This window comes from Oryctolagus cuniculus, chromosome 5 (genome assembly GCF_051225735.1).
Source record: "Oryctolagus cuniculus isolate XC-2025 breed Fujian yellow rabbit chromosome 5, ASM5122573v1, whole genome shotgun sequence".
Taxonomy (NCBI): Eukaryota; Metazoa; Chordata; class Mammalia; order Lagomorpha; family Leporidae; genus Oryctolagus; species Oryctolagus cuniculus.
Window position 1 is genome coordinate 2,484,181 of NC_142871.1, and position 20,419 is coordinate 2,504,599.

Genomic DNA, 20,419 nt, shown 5'->3' on the forward strand with positions numbered 1-20,419 from the left:
GGCCCTGCCACCCGTGCGGGAGACCGAGCTTCTGGTTCTGACCTGGCCACTGCGGGAGGATCCTGTCTGTGTCTCCCTCCCTGCATGCCAGATGAGCAAGTTCCTGGGGTGAGGACAGGAGTGAGCGGGCGCTGTCCCGTGGGTGGAGGACCCTGGGGAGGCTTTCCTGGGCTCCCTTTCTCAAAGCACTCTAGGGCATCACCAAACGCCAGGAGCTCCCGGAGACAGGTGACCAGAGCTTCGATCTCCGGTCTGCTTTTGCCGGGCCTGGCCCACTTCCCACGCCCGGGATCACCCAGCTGGTTCTTGGAGGAAATGCTTCCGGATCCCTAGCCGGCTGCCGGCTGTGCAGTTTTGACAGTCTGCTCCATTTTCTTTCTTCCTGTTAAACAGCATTTTATTATTTGAAAGGCAGAGGCAGACTCTTCCGGAACCGGAAACGGAGCAGCCGGGACTCGAACCGGCGCCCAGATCAGCCCCGCTTTCTGACCCATCCCACGCCCCACTGCGCACGCTCCCATCACGTGAGCGCGCGCAGCCGATGCGCATGCGCACATTGCACCGGGAAAAGGGGTGGGGCCGCAGGGCGAGCGCCCGTGTGCCGGAAGTAGGCGAAACGGACTTCCGGTTGGCTCTGGGGCTCGGGTTCCGGGTTTCCCGGTGGTCGCGAGGGGCCGGCGCTGCGGCCCGGGAGCAGGGCCATGGAGAAGCTGCGGCGGGTGCTGAGCGGCCAGGACGACGAGGAGCAGGGCCTGACCGCGCAGGTAGCCGAGGGGCGGACGAGGCGGGGTCCGGGAGAATCAGGGCGCCCGCCGGCCACGGGAGAACTGGCGCTGTCCGGGGTCCCGGGTCCGCGGAAGCCTGCCTGGAAGGCCACCCCACCTGGCCTTTGGCCGTCGGGGCCCGGGCGCCGGCTGCGGGGTGCGGCGCGGCTGTGCGGGCGGCCCGGGCCCAGCTCCTTCGGCCCCGGGGCTGTGACTGTGTGGCGGGTGTCGTCTGCAAGCGGGGAGACGGCAGGACTTACAGGTCACTGCGAGCGACATCGCGCCCAGTGGGGAGTTACGGCCGTGACAGCCCCGTGGGGGCTTCTGTAAAACCCTGCGTCTGCTTCGCCCCGGGGCGGGAGGAGGGGCCCCGGGAGGTGTCCAGCCGCCGGGTCAGCCGCCCTTCCTGATTGCCTGACCGGGAGCGGACGCCCGCACGCCGGCTCGGGGGCGCAGGCTCTTTCCTGCCCCCTTTCCTGCCCTGCTGTGCAGCAGAGTCGGGGCCGAGACCGGCGCGGGCGGCCGGCGGGCTCCCTACACTGGAGCCCTAGAGCCGGAAGCAGTGACCGTCAGCCGGTCGGTGGGGCGGCCCGCGCCCGTTCTCCCTGAACGTTCCTGCCAGAGATCGCCCGCCCGCTGGTTTACGCCCCCGAAGCCTGCAGCCGCTGGGGCTGGGCTGGAGCCAGGAGCCGGGGGCTCCGTCCAGGCCCCCCCCCCCAGCCTGTGCAGCGGTCACCTGCCGCGCCCCAGCGTGCACCGGCAGGAGGCTGAGCCCAGGCACGCCCTGTGGGGTGCCAGCAGCCCGGGTGGCGTCAAACCACGCACCGCGTGCCCGTCAGGCCCTTTGACGGCTGGGGACCTGGTGCCACAGCTGCGTGCCGCGTAAAGTAAACTGTAAAACTGCGTTCCGAGGCCGGCCCTGCGCCCGGGGGCTTGGCGGGCACGGGTGGTTCCTGGTGATTGTATCGGACGGTGCAGATACCAGCGTCGCCTTGGAGGACGTTCTGTCGGACAGCGCTCCTCCAAGCGCGGGGACGTGGAAGGGAGTGGACACTCACCTTGAGCAGACTGGAGGAGTGGCTGGCCGGGGGTAGAGTGACGGCGCTGTCGGGCGGTGTCACAGCTGAGTCGCCGCATACGGGTGCCCGGCTCAGGATGCGGGGTTACAGGGTACCAGCACAGAGGCCGCCCACGTGGAGCTTACATTGCAGTGGGGGAAACAGAAAAAACAGTCCTGGGTGTGGGACGTGCTGAGCGCCGTGGGAAGGTTTTCGGTGGGTTGAGGAGGTTGGAGGTGGTCAGATGAGACCCTGTTGGGGTGAGAGGGGGTGCAGGGGTGCCTCAGGGCGGGCGTGTCCTGCGTGTGGAGGTGCGGGTGCGGTTCCTGAGACACAGCGCCCGAGAACAGTGTGGTCGCCCCTTCCAGGCCATCGGGAGGCCCAGAGCAGGAGTGGGCAGAGAAATCTGCTGACAGTGGTCAGTGGTCCCGAGCCTGAAGCGGTCATCAGCATAGCACGTCCCTGTCCACTTCAGCAGCAGGCGTTCAGGGCAGAGGTGAAGTGGGGGATGTCTGAGGAGTGGCTGCGGGACGGGTGCGGGCGGGGTGGGAGGGGGGGCTGTGGGTTGTGAAGTTGGGCAGAGTGGGGGGGGTCTGTGGGTTGTGAGATCGGGCGGGGTGGGAGGGTAGGGGGGTCTGTGGGTTGTGAGGTCGGGCAGAGTGGGGGGGTCTGTGGGTTGTGAGGTCCGGCAGAGTGGGGGGGTCTGTGGGTTGTGAGGTCGGGGAGGTTGGGGGGTCTGTGGGTTGTGAGGTCGGGCAGAGTGGGGGGGTCTGTGGGTTGTGAGGTCAGGGAGGTTGGGGGGGTCTGTGGGTTGTGAGGTCGGGCAGAGGAGGGGGTCTGTGGGTTGTGAGGTCGGGCGGGGTGGGAGGGTGGGAGGGGCTGTGGGTTGTGAGGTCGGGCGGGGTGGGAGGGTAGGGGGGGCTGTGGGTTGTGAGGTCGGGCGGGGTGGGAGGGTTGGGGGGTCTGTGGGTTGTGAGGTCAGGGAGGTTGGGGGGGGTCTGTGGGTTGTGAGGTCGGGCAGAGTGGGGGGGTCTGTGGGTTGTGAGGTCGGGCAGAGTAGGGGGGGCTGTGGGTTGTGAGGTCGGGGAGGGTGGGGGGGTCTGTGGGTTGTGAGGTCCGGCGGGGTGGGAGGGTGGGGGGGGCTGTGGGTTGTGAGGTCGGGCGGGGTGGGGGGTCTGTGGGTTGTGAGGTCAGGGAGGGTGGGGGGTCTGTGGGTTGTGAGGTCGGGCAGAGTGGGGGCGTCTGTGGGTTGTGCGTGTGGTGTGGGGATGACGGGAGGTGTTGGAGGGCAGAAAAGCAGGAGACACGAGTCGGAGGTCACAGTGCGTTGTTACTGACATGCGGGTGTGGAGGAGAGGAAAAGGAACTGAGAGTGTTTATTCCAGTGTGAAGCCCCCAAGCGTGAAGACACACATGGTGGGGGTGATGGGGACCCCGTGCACGGATGCTGGCAGGACGAGGTGGAGCCAGGCACCGTGTCGTGGCAGGAAGGGCGGGGAGGGCATCTTGCCCACCACCTGTCCCGTGGTCCAGGTTGTCTGGGAGAGAGGGTGCAGGGTGCACTGCAAGTCAGAGACAGCAGGGAGGTGAGAGGCGTGGTTGGAGGAGAGGGAGGGAGGGGCTCAGAGCAAAGGTGCCCAGGCCGAGCGGGCTGAGGGCTCTGCGGCAGGGTGTCATCAGGAAGTGATGGGAGCACCTGGGCTGCCCAGGGTGTTGTTGACACGGGGTGGGGGGTCAGGGCGGGTGGCATCCTGCGGTCTGGGCTGCTCCATCCGCCAAGGTGGTTGGTGGCCTGGGAGAGACAGAACGGGCTGAGCCGTGGTCCTGGGCCCGCCACAGTCAGCCGACTCTGCTGCTCAGGGCGAGCCCTTCTGTGTCCAGGGCCCTGGTCTCCTTTTTGAGGTCGAATTTGTCAGCTCTGTGTCTTCACTCAGGGTTCAGTTGTTCACTCGATGTCGCTGGGCCAGGCCAACTTTATAAAGAGGCTCCCGGAGCCCACCTTTGAGGAGGCTGAGCCTCGGGACAGCAGGTGCTGGTTCTTGCGAGGGCTGCCCCTGGAAGCAGAGAGCTAGGTGGGGCCGGGCTTGCTCCGTGCCTGGCACCCCTCCCAAGAAGGACCTCTTGGTCACGGGAGAACTACCTGGTGACTTTCCACGAGGGCCTGCCACCCCCCAGAGCCACCACCCTGGGGGCCAGGCCTCCGGCACGGGAACCCCTGGAGGACACTCAGGCCTGCTCCCAGCTACGGGGCCCCTGGGCCTCCTCTGCAGAGCTGGCCCCAGTCTGAAGCTGTGTCTCTCGCCTGTTCCCCTCAACTGCACGGGAAAGGCTTAGAGCTTGTCTTATTCCTTACGTGTATCTAGAGTCGTCCAGGTCCCTAACAGCTGTCACAAAGACTTGTTGAGTGGACAGAGCAGTGAAGGAGTGATGGGCAGTGCACAGCTGCTGAGAGGAGCCCTTGCTGGGGGGGTAACAACGGAACACCTGCAGGGGTCCTTTGCTGGACACCCGCACCCCCACGGCCACTGCAGCTTTATCAGATCTGCAAAGTATCCTACCCCGGCTTCTGTAACAAAGCACCTGAGACCCACGGCCCAGTAGCTGCGGGGGCTCAGTTCTGGGGGGTGAAGCGCGAGATCAGGGCAGACCCAGGCCCTCTCCTCCTCGCTGGTGCGGGATCGGGAAGGGGCGTGGGGGCTCTCCCGACTAGGGGATGCCGGGACCAGGCCCTCCCACCGCCAGGGCCCTGCTCTCCACCTCATCCCGTCCCCTCCCCTCCCCTCCCCACGGCTCCACTTCCCAACACCACCACTTCAGGGGTTAGGATTGCACATAGGAGTTTTAGGGGAACATGGTAGCACAGGGTTTGAGAAAAATCATTTGTGTATGGATAGTCCATAGTCAGGATGTAACTAACTTGTCAAAATGTTTCACTTGGCAGGTGGTAATGAGAGAAAATCCCCTTTGCTAGACAAGTTAAGCTTCTCTCTGCCTCTCACCGGGAAGTTTACATCGTGGTCTTGGAGAGGGTGGAGGGGCACCCTGGGGGTCCTGGGGGAAAGGCTTCCTTTCCTGACGGAGGCTGGGAGCTGAGCCCGCAGAGGAAGCCCGGAGAGCGGGCGTGGGGAGATGGGCCGCAGGTGTTGGAGGTGGGGTGTGCGTGGGGTCCAGAGCTGTGGTGGGGCAGAGGAGACCAGGGTCTCCGAAGGGGGCTGAATGAAGGGCAGGGAGGTGACTGCTTCCAGGGCTCTCAGTCAGATGAGAGGGGAGGCTGGAGTGGGCAAGCCAGCTCCCAGCCTGCGGGCCCAGAGCCCTGGGAACGAGGGCCCCCCCGCGGCTAGAGGGCACCTGTGTGAAGCCTTCCTGCTTGGGGTGTGCTGGCCGAGCTCGGAGCCCGTGGGAGGGTGCAGCCCGGCATGGCGCCCTCCAGGGAGAGCCTGTGTCATTGCTGGGTCAGGCAGGGAAAGTCCCCCAAAACCTCACCCCACTGTGACTGTTGAGAGGTAGATGTGGGGTGCGACAGGCCCCAGAGAGACCCCCACCTGTTCCTCCCCGTGAGGTGCGAGCAGCCAGGTGCTGTTTGTGTGCCAGAGCGGGGCCCAGGCCCACACGGCACCCGCTGCGCCTGGTCGCGGGCGTCAGAGCCGGGAAGTCTGCGCACACGTGTGTAACCAGGAGCCGGGCCCACGCAGCGCTCTGGCTCTGTTGGCTCGGTGAATGACCGCACAGGCTGGGGGCAAACTCAAGTGAGCTCTTTGTCGTGAGACAGACGAGCCTTAGGTGATTTCCTGCAGAAATCTCCAAGTCACCTGAGCCCCCCCCCAGGTGGAGATGAAGAGCCCCTCCCTGGAACCAGAAAGGGTGAGGGATGGGTGCTGTGGCAGCAGCCGGGGCTGGGGGTTCTCTGAAGCAGAGGAGGGGAGACTGGGGTGGGGTAGAGAAAGTGGTTGACTTGGAGCAGTGAGAGTTAGGTGCCAGGCGGGAGGAGGCCCCTGCCTGCCCCACCCACCCGGAGCTGAGGAAGGAAGGAGTGGCCTGGTGTTTTGCCAGATGGACGCAGGAGAAAGGGGATTTCAATTCTTGTTGCGGTAATGGACCTTGTGGTTCCCACTGACAGAGCAGAAGGCCCGGGGCGGCATACAGGGGCCCTGGCGTGGGAGGAGGGCAGCTGTTGCGTGTTGGAGACGGAGTGGGCCCGGTCACTGTGGGTTAGGCGATGAGGAACAGAAAGGCCAGGCTGTCCGTGTGCTTGTGGAAACCGTGCCGGTTCCGTGACGTGGGTCCTGGGCGGTACTAGGAACCCGGAGTCCTGAAAGAGCAGTGCCAGGTGGAGGGCAGCTCTTGAACGTGTCAGCCCCGGGTCGTGGTGGAGCCAGCAGGCAGTGCTGAGGGGCAGGTGCTGCGTGGAGCCCACTCGAGAGGATCTGCTCTCCAGCCATCACTGTAGCTTTGGAAGAGGACTGGTCGGAAGAGTGGGTTCGGGGTGTTTGTTCACGGAGGCCGCTGGTGACGTGGCGGCAGCCGTGCCCTGGCCACGGGGCTCGGGCTGCATTCTTCCTCCGTGGTGCGGTTGCTGCTAGGAGACGTCCCCCAGTCAGCTTGCTGAATTGGCTCGGTTGTCCTTGTAGGCAGTGTTGTTTATTGGGTCAGGAAGAGAGCACCTGAGAGCAGGGAGCACTGCCCCCTAGAGATGCTGTACTTGGTGCTGGGGCGGTGTTTTTAGTGCAACTGTGTTTCTCCTTTGAGGACGATGCAGAGAGAACAGAGCTGCTGGCTTGGTGGGATTGTTGCGCCCTACCTGGAAAACAGAGTGGTTCCTGCGTGCTGTGAGAGTGGACCTGGCGCCGCCGCCGCCGCTCAGAAAGGCAGGGCGGGTTCTCTTGTTCACTGCAGCATGGCCCCGCCTTCCCAGTCAGGAGTTGGGGATCAGTGATTTGTGTCTGTGTCCTGGGTAATTTGCAAGGCATGAGACAAGTCACTTGCTTGTGGATTGAATGTTCCCCATTTAGGAGTGGGGGTAGTTGGTCAGGGTGTTTTGTCTTTGTTTTAAATGCCGTCATGTGGAATATGCAGTCAGGGAAGAGCTCCACCAGAGCGCACTGTGCTGTTTTGTTGCTGAGAGAAAAATGAACTATTGAAAACCAGCGGCTCAGCTCAGGAACAATGGGGTGATTTAAAGTTGACGGAAAGGAAAGTGGCGTTTAGAAGTCAGGATTGGGTACTGCCTCTGGTTTTAAATCGACAAATAAAATTGTATGTGCTCATGGTCTGTAACAATGTTTTGATGTGAATATGTGGCGGGATGGTTAAACTAATCAACATTCCCCCCTTTTTTTCTTTTTTACATTTTAAAAATTTTTATAAAGGTAACAAGTTTCATGCATTTTCTGTGTTTTTAACCCTCTAGGCCACCTGCTGTGTGATGTGCTTAGGGTGTATCCTGCTGCGTGTATTAGAATAGACTCAGCATTTGTCCTAATCAGGAAGCGGGAAGTGTGGGTGTTCTCCTTTCTACAGGCGTGTTTGTTCTGTGGTTAAACCGAGTGAGCGTAAACCAGTGGTACTGCTAGAAACAAGTGTGCCTGAAGTCGAGCACATTTACAATACCGTGTTAAATATGTTCAGAGTGACGTGTTGACAGCACACTTGTTCTTGTCTGCTTTCCATGCTGCCTGAGGACTCACAGGTGCATCTGCTGAGGTAAGGAATGTGACCACAGGTACCTTGTGTGTACGCATCTCAGTGGGGAGTGTAAGTCCTCATCCTGTCCTGGAACAGCCGCCGCTGGCACTTCTTCAGCCTTGTTGGGAACAGAAGTAGCAGTGCGTGCATCACGTCCAGGCGTCCGCTCAGTCACTGTGTGTGTGCTGGGATGTCACACTTGGTGAAGTGTGCGTAGTCGTTTCTGCTTTTCCCGCACAGTTAGAATTTGCACGGCACAGAGGCATGTTGATGCTGCGGATCAAATTCTCATCTCAAAAGCTGGTTTTAACGCAGTTGCGGGACACCCAGGCTTTCACAAGCTGGCAGCGGTGAACCTCCACGGTGGAACCGTCAGATGTGTGCGGTGTAGCACTCCTGCTCCCTCTGTGGGCCGCATGCCCCCCCCCCCCCAGCTGCTGGGCACCCCCCCCAGGTGCTGTGCCCTCTGCTCGCCCTGGAGCTGTACGGTCTGTACAGTCAACCCCAGCCACCCCAGCCAGCAGCCAGGGGCCATCGCCGAGGGGAGGTGGCTCCGGAAAGCCAGCCTGCCCCCCACCTCACCCCCCGCGGGGCTCACCTCGTGCCTGCAGCACAGGCCCGCCCGTCTCTGGATGAGCTCGTCCTTGACGCTCCTCTGCCCTTCCATCCGACCTCCCCGCCGGGAGGTTTCTGCTGAGAGCATTTTCCAAAGGAGCTACGTCCCCCTCCCCGCTCAGTCTGTGTGGAGCGAGAGCGCTGCGGAGCCACGGGAGTTGAGGGGTGAATCGCGAGTCCTGTGCCCCCGAGAGTCACTTGCCTGCCTGGTTCCATCTCTGTCTGGCTTTAAATCCTCACGGGTGTGTGTGTGTGTGTGTGTGTGTGTGTGTGTGTGTAAAGATTAGTTGATAGATTTGAAAGGCAGAATAACCGAGGAGACACGCAGACACGTAACGAGCTTCCATTGCTGATTCACTTCCCAACAGGTGCAGTAGCAAGGCGCCTGGAACCCCATTGGGGTCTCCCACGTGGGTGGCGGGGGCCTAAGGACTTGGGCCATCCTCCACTGGTTTTCCAGGCACATTAGCATGAAGCTGGATCGGACCTGAAACAGCCAGGACTCGAACCGGCACTGGGGTGTCAGGTGCCGTCCTTGCAAGCTGGTGTCTCAAGGGCAGCTTAGCCTGCTGTGCCACGGCGCTGGCCCCAAAGCGCTCGTGTGTTTTCTAACGTGTCACAGCTGCTGTCCTTCCGTCTGTCAGCATGCGTCTCCTGTCCGTAACGGGGAGCAGTAGTATGTTCAGACCTGGGCAGTCATTCTGATGTACTCTGGTGCTCCATGTCCAGCTGCCCCTTGGCAGCCTGGAAGTGGTGCTGGGATACGGGTGTGTGTTAGTGGAAGGTTGCCTGCATTTAGTGTAGAGGAGGAGCTGGGGAGTGCTGATGTGAGCACATGTTCGACTCTCTCCCTCCCAGGTGCTGGACGCCTCGTCGCTTAGCTTTAACACCAGGTTGAAGTGGTTTGCCATCTGCTTCGCAGCCGGCATCTTCTTTTCCCTCCTCGTGAGTGAAGGCTTTTGTTACTTTGTTTTATACTAGACTGGCTGTCTGTTTAGTACCAGCAAGCACCTAACCCTGTTAAACACTTTTGATGGAACGTATTTAGTTAAATGAAGGGCTAGAGATCAGTAAGATGTACAAATATTTTGGGGAGATTTGCATTTTGAAATAATTTTATTTAAGAAAAATCAGTATATGTGAAAAGAGCAGGACATTCGGGGATGTAACTATTGCCTCTTCTACCTGCCGTTTAAGATGTTTAGGTAGGGTGAGATTCACTGACAGGTAGGAAGAGAAGTGCGTATGGCTCAATTATGTGCACTTAGCAAATCAGGGTCCAGTTAGTGCCTGACACTGAAAACCAGCGGATAGTTTTCACTATCATCAGAGACTGTGAACTAGCACATTTGTATTTTAATATTGTTAATATATTATTGCTATCATAGTGGCATATTTATGTTTTAGGCCATTAATATCATAAAACTTTTTAATACCGCACTATCTTAACCTAGGGAACTGGATTGCTGTGGCTTCCTGGTGGCATAAAGCTCTTTGCCGTATTTTACACCCTTGGAAATCTTGCTGCCTTAGCCAGGTATGTATGTAAGTCTGACTTCTCAAACTAGTTTGTGTGCTGTCGCTTCCAAACGCACCTTTCTCTGGAGCACTGTGCTAACACAGGGCATGTTTCCGTGGCTCTGTCTGTGGTGTGATTTCAGCCACAACATTTATGTTCATTCAATAAATATTTATTGGCTCTTGTTCTGTGCCAGCTGCTATAACCGACGGAGCGTTAATGGTGACAGTAGCTTTGGGGGCACGTCCTGTGTGCCGGGGACTGGGTGCTTCACCCCTACTCCAGCACGCTCATGGGGCAGGCACTGTCACCTGGAGGTGGCAGCTCAGAGAAGGTTTGTTGCTTGCCCTCGTCACGATCCTGGTGAGCTGACTGAGGCTGGAGCCCAGGCGTGGAGCTGCCACCCTCAGCACCGTGCCGTGGACCTGGGGCTTTAGTGTGCGAGACAGCTGGGCCATAGCTGGAAAAGGATCGAGGTGTTGTGCTGCACAGAGATTTTTTTTTTTTTTTAAGATTTATTGATTTCTTTGAAAGGCAGAGTTACAGAGAGGGAGAGAGAGAGGGAGAGAGAGGGAGAGAGGGAGAGAGGGAGAGACCTTCCATCTGCTGGTCCCCTCCCAGGGTTGGGCCAGGCCAGGAGCTTCTTTTGGATCTCCCACATGGATGTGGGGGCCCAAGCACACACTGATTCCAAAGCACATGAGCAGGGAGTTGGATTGGAAGTGGAGCAGCCAGGACTGCGGACGGTGCCCCTGTGGGATGCTGGTGCTGCAGATGGCTGCTTGCCCCGCTGTGCCTCAGTGCCCGCCCCCTGCACAGAGATTTTAGATGGTGTGAAGCAGCAGTGACCGGTGGCTGCTTTAGACTGGGTGTTCGGGGTCCCTCCTGAGAGCGCTGGTCGATCTTTGGTTTGCTGATTGCCTTGGTCTGTGCCGCTGTAGCGGAATACACAGCCTGGGCAGTTCACAGAGAACAGGAGCTTATTCCTCAGAGTTCTGCAGGCTGGGGGTCTGCGCTGGGGCACTGCACTGTGCCCCCTCCCGTGGCAGGAGAGAAGCCGGCAAACGGGCTGAGCGCTGCGCGGAGCTGCTCTTGCAAAGGCCCTGGTCCTGCTCCCAAGGGACAGCCCTCGTGGCCCGGCCCCTCTTGATGCCGTCGCTGTGGGCAGTGGATAGGTCCTGCTCCCGAGGGAGAGCCCTCGTGGCCCGGCCCCTCCTGATGCCTCGCTGTGGGCAGTGGATAGGTCCTGCTCCCGAGGGAGAGCCCTCGTGGCCCGGCCCCTCCTGATGCCTCGCTGTGGGCAGTGAATAGGTCACATTCAGCCCAGGTTCGTGGGTCCCGCAGGGATGGAACTACTAAGTGGAGCCTGGTACTGTGTACAAACAGGAGACTGTTTGGCAGTGAGGGAATAAGCACATATGCACACAGGAGTGTGGACCGCCCCACACTGGGAAATACCCAACGTGATTGGGCCAAAGAGTCGCCTATAATCTAGAGAGAAAGAAAAACCAAACATGGCACCTGTCACTGGGAAGGTGGGCCTGAGAGTGGGTTAGTGGGGCAGTGGGAGAGGCTTGTCCGACAGCGCTCCACGAGGAAGGAGAGAATGGGAGCAGGTGCTCCAGGCGAGGGCCACGGCAGGGAGAGTGCTCTCCTCCTCCCACCTCCCACCCTTTTTATAAGGAGGGGGTGACACCGTAATAGGATATGCAAATGGAGTGGGGTCTGAGCATACGCCTGGTCCCTGATGGAACAGGTGCATCCTGGGAGGGTGGAGGTACCAGACTGATGACGGCATCATTGTGTGGGGTACATGAGTTCCGGCTCGCCTAGACTCACTTCCTGCCTGTTTATCCCACATCAGTGCCACAGCGATGGCACCTGGGTTTTAGAAGGGACGCCTCAAGCCACAGTAGTATGTTGGAAAAGCAGATTCATCGTGAGACTTTTCTCAAGCTAATGTAGGGTTTCTTTTTTTAAAAAGCTGTTTACTTTTGCATACCCAGACAAATTAGTTGCCTGTCTCAGTTACTGTTCTTTTTTAAGATTTATTTATTTATTTGAAAGTCAGTTTCAGAGAAAGAGAGGTCTCTATCTGTTGGCTCACTCCCCAGGTGACTGCAGTGCCCAAGGCTGGGCTGGGTTGGGCTGGGCTGGGCGAAGCCAGGAGCCAGGAGCTTCTTCCGGCTCTCTCACATGGGTGCAGGGGCCCTAGCACTTGGGCCATGCTCTCCTGTTCTCCCAGGCCATTAGCAGGGAGCTGGATCAGAAGTGGAGCAGCTGGGACTTGAACTGGCGCCCATAAGGATGCCGGCACTGCAGATGACGGCTTTACCCGTTGTGCCACAGTGCCGGCCCCACAGCTCAGTTACTTTATTTTTTTCAATAGTACCTGCTTCTTGATGGGACCCATGAAGCAACTGAAGAAAATGTTTGAAACAACAAGATTGCTTGCAACAATTGTTATGCTCGTAAGTAAATGTGGTCATTTTAAAACCTTTTATTGAAGATTTTGCTCCGTGAGAAATGATTTCTGCGTATGTTGCTGTGACTTGTTGAGTGGAGTTGTTGCGTCCTCCAGGCTGCGTGGTGTGAGTGTGGCTGGGGAAGCCTGCTTCTGTTCCTGTGTCTGGTGTGACTTCTGAGTTCATTTGCGTCTCCTTGGGAGACGTGGCGTTATTTATCATTTCCTGCCTCTTGTCCCTTGCCTGCTCACCTGCCTGACAAGTGATCCCACTTGTGTGGCTTCTGTAGCCGCATCTTTAGAAGAGCCGCGCATTGCATTGTGGGTCAGGCCGTCCTCCTCCGGCTGAGTGTCCTCTGTCTGGAGCCTGAGCCTGGGGAGGGCGTGAGCTCACACCAGGCTTAGAAAGGCTGTGTTTGTCATCTTCTGTTTGGGTTTTGGCTGCTCACTGGGAGAGGGCCCCGTGTTCCCAGGAGCCGAACGGTCTCCGGCATCTGCTTAGGTTTTGCTCTCAGCTGTGAGCACGAGCGTTCTGAACACAGCCACCCACAGTAACTGATAAGGAGGAAGTGTTCTCAGCTGCTTCTGCCGGTCTTCTCCTGTCCAGAAAAATGCTCATTTTAGCTTACTTTTTAATTTTTTGTTTTTGTTCAACTTCCTGTTTATCACCATTTTTGTAACCTCCACTTTTGAGTTTAATATTAGAATACGTGTCAACATGCATATTACTGCTGACTCACCTAGACGACTGAGTATGAATCATTTCACGCCATTAGCTGGAAGAAGCCTACGTTCTCTTTGTCACTTAGCCTTTCTCAGGTGTGCCTTCGTACCTTGCACAGGCAGGGTGGAGGTGAGAGACTGGAGCACGCTGGGAAGCCTGGAGCGCCGTGGCCTTTCCGTGGTGGGACGTGGCTGTTTCCCACTGATGCCTGCTGCGCAGGTGGCACCGTGGGGAGCGCTGCCGGCCCCTCCCGCGGGCCCGCTGCCCAGACACCCGACACGCTCCTCTTGGCAGCACGTAACCATGAACCAGTGTAACCAGAGCCCAGGCCTCTCCATCTCCAGCCTTAACTCCAGACTTGCCGTGTGGTTGCGCGGTGCCTGGCTTTGCGCCACAGGTGACGGGACCGCGGAGTCGCTCTCGCAGGGTGTGGGATGACGGTCTCACCTCTGTGTGAACGGTTGTTCGGAGCTGACCGTGTGCCGGCCAGCGGGTGTGACAGTCGGCGCTGTCGCGGAACCGCACAAGCGTCCGTAGGTGCAGTTTTGCCGGTCTGACCAACCGTCTTCTGGTACTGCTTCCACGCCTTCCGTTAGCCAGGGAGAGCCGGTGACCCCGGTGTTGTTGGTAGTAATTTTCTGTGCGAGTGGGGACAGCGTAGCTGTGTGTTCTCGGGCTTTGAGGGGATCTAACCGCCCTGTGCTCTCCTTCCCATAGCTGTGCCTCGTATTCACGCTGTGTGCTGCTCTCTGGGTAAGTCGCCCAGCCCTGCTGGCTTCCTCCTGACTGAGCAGTGTCCTCACGTCCCCTTCTCAGCGTAGCTCCCAGTGGGGTCTTCACACCATCCAGAGAGATCCTGGAGTCTGACAGGGCAGTGCCCAGCGGGGTCCTCTGGGCTTTAGGGCCTGCGCCCTGCACGGGAGGCCTGTGCTCCCTCGTCCTGCTGCCGGCTCTCGGGCTGTGCTATGACCCTGTAGCTCAGGGAGGTGCTGCTCACGAGGCAGGTGTGTTGAGGAATGACAAAGTGGTTAAAAAAAAAAAAAGGAGAGAAGAAGCCGGTGTCTCGGCGTAGCAGGTAAAACTGCCACCTGCAGGGCAGGCATCCCATATGGGTACCAGTTCGAGTCCCAGCTGCTCCACTTCCGATCCAGCTCTCTGCTGGGCCTCTGCACCTGTGTGGGAGACCTGGAAGAAGCTCCTAGCTTCAGATCGGTGCAGCTCTGACCGTTGCGGCCATTTGCAGAGTGAATCAGTGAATGGAAGACCTCTCTCTCTCTCTCTCTCTCTCTCTCTCTCCCTCTCTCCCTCTCTCCCTCTCTCCCTCTCTCCCTCTCCCCCTCTCCCTCTCCCTCCCTCTCCCTCCCTCTCCTCTCTGTGTGTAACTCTGACTTTCAAATAAATAAATAAATCTTTAAAAAAAAAAGAGAGAGAGAGAAGGCAGGAAAACAAGGCAGCAGAACCTGAGTCAGTGTTGTAGCACCAACGGGTAAGATGAGCTCTCTCCATCAGCCTTCAAGCAAATCCCATTGTTCAGTTCAGTTCCTGGTGCTGCTGACTCTTACTGTGTGTTAGCCAGCCAGCTCCCGAAGTGCTTGAGGTGGTTTGTTTTTTTTTAGATTTATTTATTTATTTGAGAGAGAGAGAAAGAGGTCTTCCATTTGCTGGTTCACTCCCCAGATGGCCACAATAGCTGGAGCTGCATCAATCCAAAGCCAGGAGCCTGGAGTTTCTTCCAGGTCTCCCATGTGGGTGCAGGGGCCCAAGGACTTTGGCCATCTTCTACTGCTTTCCCAGGCCACAGCATAGAGCTGGCTTGGAAGTGGTGCAGCCAGGACTTGAACTGGTGCCCATATGGAATGCTGGCCCTGCAGGTGGCAGCTTTACCCACTATGCCACAGGCGGTTCTTGAGCTGTCGACAAAAGCATTTTTTTTTTTTTTTGGAAAGGCAGTGTGTAATATATTTTAGAAATACTACGTGAAACATGTTGTGATTTTCTTTTTTGTTTTAGTGCTACATGGAGTGAACATAAGATATAATGTGCACCTCATTTATCAAAGATGATGTAAGAGGAGATTTTTAGATTTTGCATGTCCCTATGGATCATTGATTCTGATTTTAGGATGGCATAGCAAACTGTTAATGAACTGTAGACTAAAACTAAAGTAAATAAAAATTAAAAACAACGGTGGAAAAAGAATTCCCCAAATAGGTAATTTTAAAACAATCATAGAAACTGTTTATATTATTCCAGAAGATCACAATAAAATACATTTTTCCTTTAAAATATAAGTGAGAATAAGTAAAGTAAGTAAATTCCACGTGGGAGATAGATGGATAACTAATGAGGTTGATTCTAGAAAAGCTGACTGGAGTTGGAAGACCTAACCTTTAAGAACTTAATATTGTGGGGTGGGCATTCGATGCAGCGGTTAGGGTGCTCCCTGGGTGCCCCTGGGTTGAGTCCCTGCTGTGCTCCCGAGTCCGCCTTCCTGCTGACTGTGCCTCGGGTGGCAGCCGGTGATTGCTCCGGAGGTTCGGTCCCCGCCACCCACGTAGGAGACCCGGGTGGAGTTTCTGGTTCTTGGCGTCAGCCTGGCCCAGTCCTGGCTGTTGCAGGCATTTAGGGAGTGAACCAGCCTTTCAAATCAATATATAATTGTTTCAGTAATGTTTAATATGTTTCGTAATATTCAACTTGATGGTTAGTCTTAGAATGAAATAGGGATATTTTCAGATCAGTTGTATCTTAAATTTATTAGACTAACAAAATAAATGGAGCTGCTGTCCACGTTTTTGAAGACAAGAACTTGATTGTGGAAACACTCCTTAAACGCTAACCCAGTTCTCTTGACTGTTTTTAGTGGCATAAGAAGGGGCTGGCCTTACTATTCTGCATATTGCAGTTCTTGTCAATGACCTGGTAAGTCGTCTCCCGTGCTGGCTAAGACTTCAGACTGCCTGAGAGGTGGGTGGGCAGGTGTCAGGTGGGTCCTGTGGCACCTCCAGCGTGGTTCCAGGCTGCCTCCGGGTGCCTGACGCTGGGGCGAACAGCGGAGGGTGGGTGCCTGCTCCCGTGGCGACATGGCATGGCTCTCTGTGAAGAGCTGATGGACCGGCAGGTGGTGCCATACGGGTCCGTGGAAGCAAGGCCAAGTCACAGGACGGGCCCGAGAAGGACGAGTCTGCCAGGCACTGTGCGCCCGGCCGTGGGGTGATGGGGGGCTGGTTGTGATGCCGGCTCTGTGGCCGTGCTCCGAGCCGGCAGTGACGCCGTACTTGGGTCCTGCCTCCCGCTGTGTTCTGGGTGCCGAGCAGGGCTGTTCCTCTCCTTACGCCCGCGTGCAGGGCTGCGAGCGTTAGTCGGATGCCTGGCTGTGCCCGCTGGCTCCCTGCCCACCTCCAGGTCAGACGGGAGGGTGTCGGTCCTTTCTTTTCAGAGCCAGCTGTGTCTCCTCTTTGACGTTGCCCACTCGGGGCCACTGGTTCTGTTGGCCCTTTTCCTCCCTCTCTGCTGATGTAATAACAGCAAATGATAAATGTGGTTCTCTGTGTGCTCCAAATTAAGTACATGAGGTTAGCTTTTCCACTGATGTGGAAAAATTGAAATTGAATCTCGTGGTTATCTTCTAATATTTTGCCAATCCATACTTAATAGCTGATCTATTCCTGAATGAGAATACAATTTATTTTCAGTTGTTTTGCCTCTATTAACAAAAATAAGTTTAAAGGTAACTGGAGAAGTTCAACCTTTAGCACGCATCAACCCTGGAGGGTTGGTAGGACACAGACGGTTAACTTGGCCTCTGATTGGGAATCCGAGCTGAGCCTAAGCTCCCGGGCAGTGCTGCTCTGCCGCCGGGTTCTGGGGTGCTCTGCTCTGCCGCTGGGTTCTGGGGTACACTGCTGCTGGGTTCTGGGGCACACTGCTCTGCTGGGTTCTGGGGTACACTGCTCTGCTGGGTTCTGGGGTACACTGCTGCTGGGTTCTGGGGTGCACTGCCCTGCCGTTGGGTTCTGGGGTGCACTGCTCTGCCGCTGGGTTCTGGGGTACACTGCTGCTGGGTTCTGGGGCACACTGCTCTGCTGGGTTCTGGGGTACACTGCTCTGCTGGGTTCTGGGGTGCACTGCTCTGCCGCTGGGTTCTGGGGTGCACTGCTCTGCCGCTGGGTTCTGGGGTACACTGCTGCTGGGTTCTGGGGTGCACTGCTCTGCCGCTGGGTTCTGGGGTGCTGTGGGTTCTGGGGTGCACTGCTCTGCCATTGGGTTCTGGGGTACACTGCTCTGCCACTGGGTTCTGGGGTGCACTGCTGCTGGGTTCTGGGGTGCAGTGCTCTGCTGTTGGGTGTAGCCCCTTGGTTGAAAGAAAATCATTTAGATGAGATTTCAACGTGCTTGGTTTTTTCTTGCAGGTACAGTCTGTCGTACATCCCATATGCAAGGTGAGCTTGTTTAAATTTCATTTTATTTCTGGCCCTTTAATTGCCTTTACACAAATTTAGGAATTTAAATTATTTTTACATTAAAGATTGTTTTAAAGACTTTGCATGGTTGACTTTGACTTCCTTCCTGCTGAGATGGGTGGACGTCTGCAGTGGGTGGCAGGTGTGGGCTCTGAGGGGTGGACGTCTGCAGTGAGAGTGACCCAGGTGTGGGCTCTGAGGGGTGGACGTCTGCAGTGGGTGGCAGGTGTGGACACAGGTGGGTGGACGTCTGCAGTGGGTGGCAGGTGTGGACACAGGTGGGTGGACGTCTGCAGTGGGTGGCAGGTGTGGACACAGGTGGGTGGACGTCTGCAGTGGGTGGCAGGTGTGGACACAGGTGGGTGGACATCTGCAGTGGGTGGCAGGTGTGAGCTCTGAGGGGTGGACGTCTGCAGTGAGAGTGACCCAGGTGTGGGCTCTGAGGGGTGGACGTCTGCAGTGAGAGTGACCCAGGTGTGGGCTCTGAGGGGTGGACGTCTGCAGTGGGTGGCAGGTGTGGGCTCTGAGGGGTGGACGTCTGCAGTGGGTGGCAGGTGTGGGCTCTGAGGGGTGGACGTCTGCAGTGAGAGTGACCCAGGTGTGGGCTCTGAGGGGTGGACGTCTGCAGTGGGTGGCAGGTGTGGGCTCTGAGGGGTGGACGTCTGCAGTGAGAGTGACCCAGGTGTGGGCTCTGAGGGGTGGACGTCTACAGTGAGTGGCCAGGTATAGATGCAGGTGGGTGGACGTCTGCAGTGGGTGGCAGGTGTGGGCTCTGAGGGGGTGGAGGTCTGCAGTGAGAGTGACCCAGGTGTGGACACAGGTGGGTGGACGTCTGCAGTGGGTGGCAGGTGTGGGCTCTGAGGGGATGGACGTCTGCAGTGGGTGGCAGGTGTGGGCTCTGAGGGGGTGGACACAGGTGGGTGGACGTCTGCAGTGGGTGGCAGGTGTGGGCTCTGGGGGGTGGACGTCTGCAGTGGGTGGCAGGTGTGGACACAGGTGGGTGGACGTCTGCAGTGAGTGGCAGGTGTGGGCTCTGAGGGGTGGACACAGGTGGGTGGACGTCTGCAGTGGGTGGCAGGGGTGGGCTCTGGGGGGTGGACGTCTGCAGTGGGTGGCAGGGGTGGGCTCTGAGCCTGCACGGGTGTCTCCTCTTGAATTCTGGCTGCTGGGGAGTTGCAGCAGGAGATGGCAGACTCTGCACGGCTGTAATGGGCACTAGCTAGATGCAGGCTTCTTTAAACAGTTTCTGCTCTTGGAAGTAGCTTAGTGACGCTCTCAGGTGAGATGCTTGCCTGTTCATCCAGAGACACAGTGTAGGCTGTGTGTTCAGCGGTGACTGCCGTTTTCTTACATCTGTGGAAGAGCAAACAACACTCAGTCCACCTTGAAAACTGGTAGATGCAGAGAGGCTGCCGGTGAGGCCCCGGTGCTGCTCTGTGGCGTCCGTCAGGTGTGCGCCTCCTGTCTGGAGAAGGAGACTGTAGACACGCTGTGGGGGTTGCGTTTCGAGTGGGTGGTTCTTGATGAGCTTAGAAGGAGACACGCAGAGTGTGCTGCACGTGAGAGCTGGCCAGGTCAGGCGGGCCCCGGAGGCCAGGGCAGGGCAGGCGTGGCTCGGCTCTGGAGCTGCCCCCGCGTCCCAGAGGCCGGGGTCCTGCGATGCGGGGCAGGAGGGGCAGGAGGGCAGGAGCCGCCGAGTCTCAGGTTGTGTTAGTGGATTTATAACAGTCTCCTTCATGCGTAGGGTATTAGTGGTAGTTCAGACACCTAGTTACAGAAGCACATGAATTCTCAGGGTGCTTGTGTAAGTTGTTTGCTTTTAAAGTGCTATTTAGATTGATTTCTCGGTGTTAAGGCCAGCTTGTGTGTGGATACGGTTTCCTAGGATGGGTGCAGGTTCAGAAGGCAATGCAGTGTTGCCAGACCTCAGGTCCCGGTTGCGGGCGAAACCCGGCAGAGTTTTCACGACTGGAAACGTGGGGGGACCCTGCGTCCTGGGCAGGGGCGGTGCGTGGGGGGACCCTGCGTCCTGGGCGGGGGCGGTGCGTGGGGGGACCCTGCGTCCTGGGCGGGGGCGGTGCGTGGGGGGACCCTGCGTCCTGGGCGGGAGGCGGTGCATGGGGGGACCCTGCGTCCTGGGCCGGGGCGGTGCGTGGGGGGACCCTGCGTCCTGGGCGGGGGCGGTGCGTGGGGGGACCCTGCGTCCTGGGCGGGGGCGGTGCGTGGGGGGACCCTGCGTCCTGGGCGGGGGCGGTGCGTGGGGGGACCCTGCGTCCTGGGCGGGGGCGGTGCGTGGGGGGACCCTGCGTCCTGGGCGGGAGGCGGTGCGTGGGGGGACCCTGCGTCCTGGGCGGGGGCGGTGCGTGGGGGGACCCTGCGTCCTGGGCGGGGGCGGTGCGTGGGGGGACCCTGCGTCCTGGGCGGGAGGCGGTGCGTGGGGGGACCCTGCGTCCTGGGCGGGGGCGGTGCGTGGGGGGACCCTGCGTCCTGGGCGGGGGCGGTGCGTGGGGGGACCCTGCGTCCTGGGCGGGGGCGGCGCTGTGCGGGCTGCACTGTGCTCCTGAGGACTGAATGCTTGCCTCCCTCCCGTCTGCCCTCAGGGACGCAGTCATCAAATGCTGCTCTTCTCTCCTGAGTTGAGACCCCGAGCTGGGGAAGGAGCGCGAGTGCTGAGCCGCGGTGCCGTGAGGTTTGCCCGGTGGAGAGCACTCCAGGCCGTGACGGCCGCAGCCCGCCCGCCCGGTTTCCTGGTAAAACGACCTGTTTGATTAAACTGTTAAATGCCTGTAGCCGTAGGTTCCTGTGTCTCAGTGTGCTCTTCCAGAGATAAGGAGGTGTGATCATGGGAGTCGTGACTCCCTGCGGCCTCTGAGACTGAACGTGGGAAGCGTCCACCCGTGTGCCAGAACGTTCGGCTTCGTTGGCTTTTTTAAATGTCCGCCTGTTTTTTAAACTTTAAATGTGAACTTTTTACTTTGAGGCTAAAAATTGCTTATTACGTGTAATAGAAAGTAATATATAAATGTTTATATTTTGAAATAAATTTACCCTTGGAAAATAGCATTTTCTGGATCAAATGTGCAACACTTGAAATGATTGATTTCAGTAAAACAGGTCAGGCACAGGGCAG

At 58.1% G+C, this 20,419-nt stretch overlaps 1 protein-coding gene across 3 annotated transcripts; it reads left to right on the forward strand.

Moving 5' to 3' along the window:
* Positions 1 to 513: 513 nt before the first annotated feature.
* On the forward strand, positions 514 to 20,349 carry SFT2D1 (SFT2 domain containing 1). Of its 3 annotated transcripts, none has more exons than XM_089332459.1 (9): positions 514 to 764; positions 7,500 to 7,522; positions 8,978 to 9,064; positions 9,574 to 9,656; positions 12,028 to 12,109; positions 13,544 to 13,579; positions 15,690 to 15,748; positions 17,239 to 17,268; positions 19,890 to 20,349. In XM_089332459.1, exons 1-9 carry the CDS (start codon positions 542 to 544, stop codon positions 19,927 to 19,929), a joined length of 663 nt encoding a protein of 220 aa, XP_089188585.1. In that variant the 5' UTR covers positions 514 to 541; the 3' UTR covers positions 19,930 to 20,349. The 3 variants fall into 3 exon arrangements, 2 of the variants coding, with proteins under 2 accessions (XP_089188585.1, XP_051710145.1); XR_016233535.1 differs by lacking the exon at positions 7,500 to 7,522 and adding an exon at positions 14,837 to 14,890 and having other exon boundaries at positions 637 to 764; XM_051854185.3 differs by lacking the exon at positions 7,500 to 7,522 and having other exon boundaries at positions 637 to 764.
* Positions 20,350 to 20,419: the final 70 nt, after the last annotated feature.

Bases quoted from the DNA above. Each gene is read 5' to 3' on its own strand.
- SFT2D1 (XM_089332459.1), top strand. From the start codon at position 542: ATGCGCATGCGCACATTGCACCGGGAAAAGGGGTGGGGCCGCAGGGCG. The intron at 765-7,499 runs GTAGCCGAGGGG...ATGCTGCCTGAG, and splicing joins AGCAGGGCCTGACCGCGCAG to GACTCACAGGTGCATCTGCT. The intron at 9,065-9,573 runs GTGAGTGAAGGC...ATCTTAACCTAG, and splicing joins GCATCTTCTTTTCCCTCCTC to GGAACTGGATTGCTGTGGCT.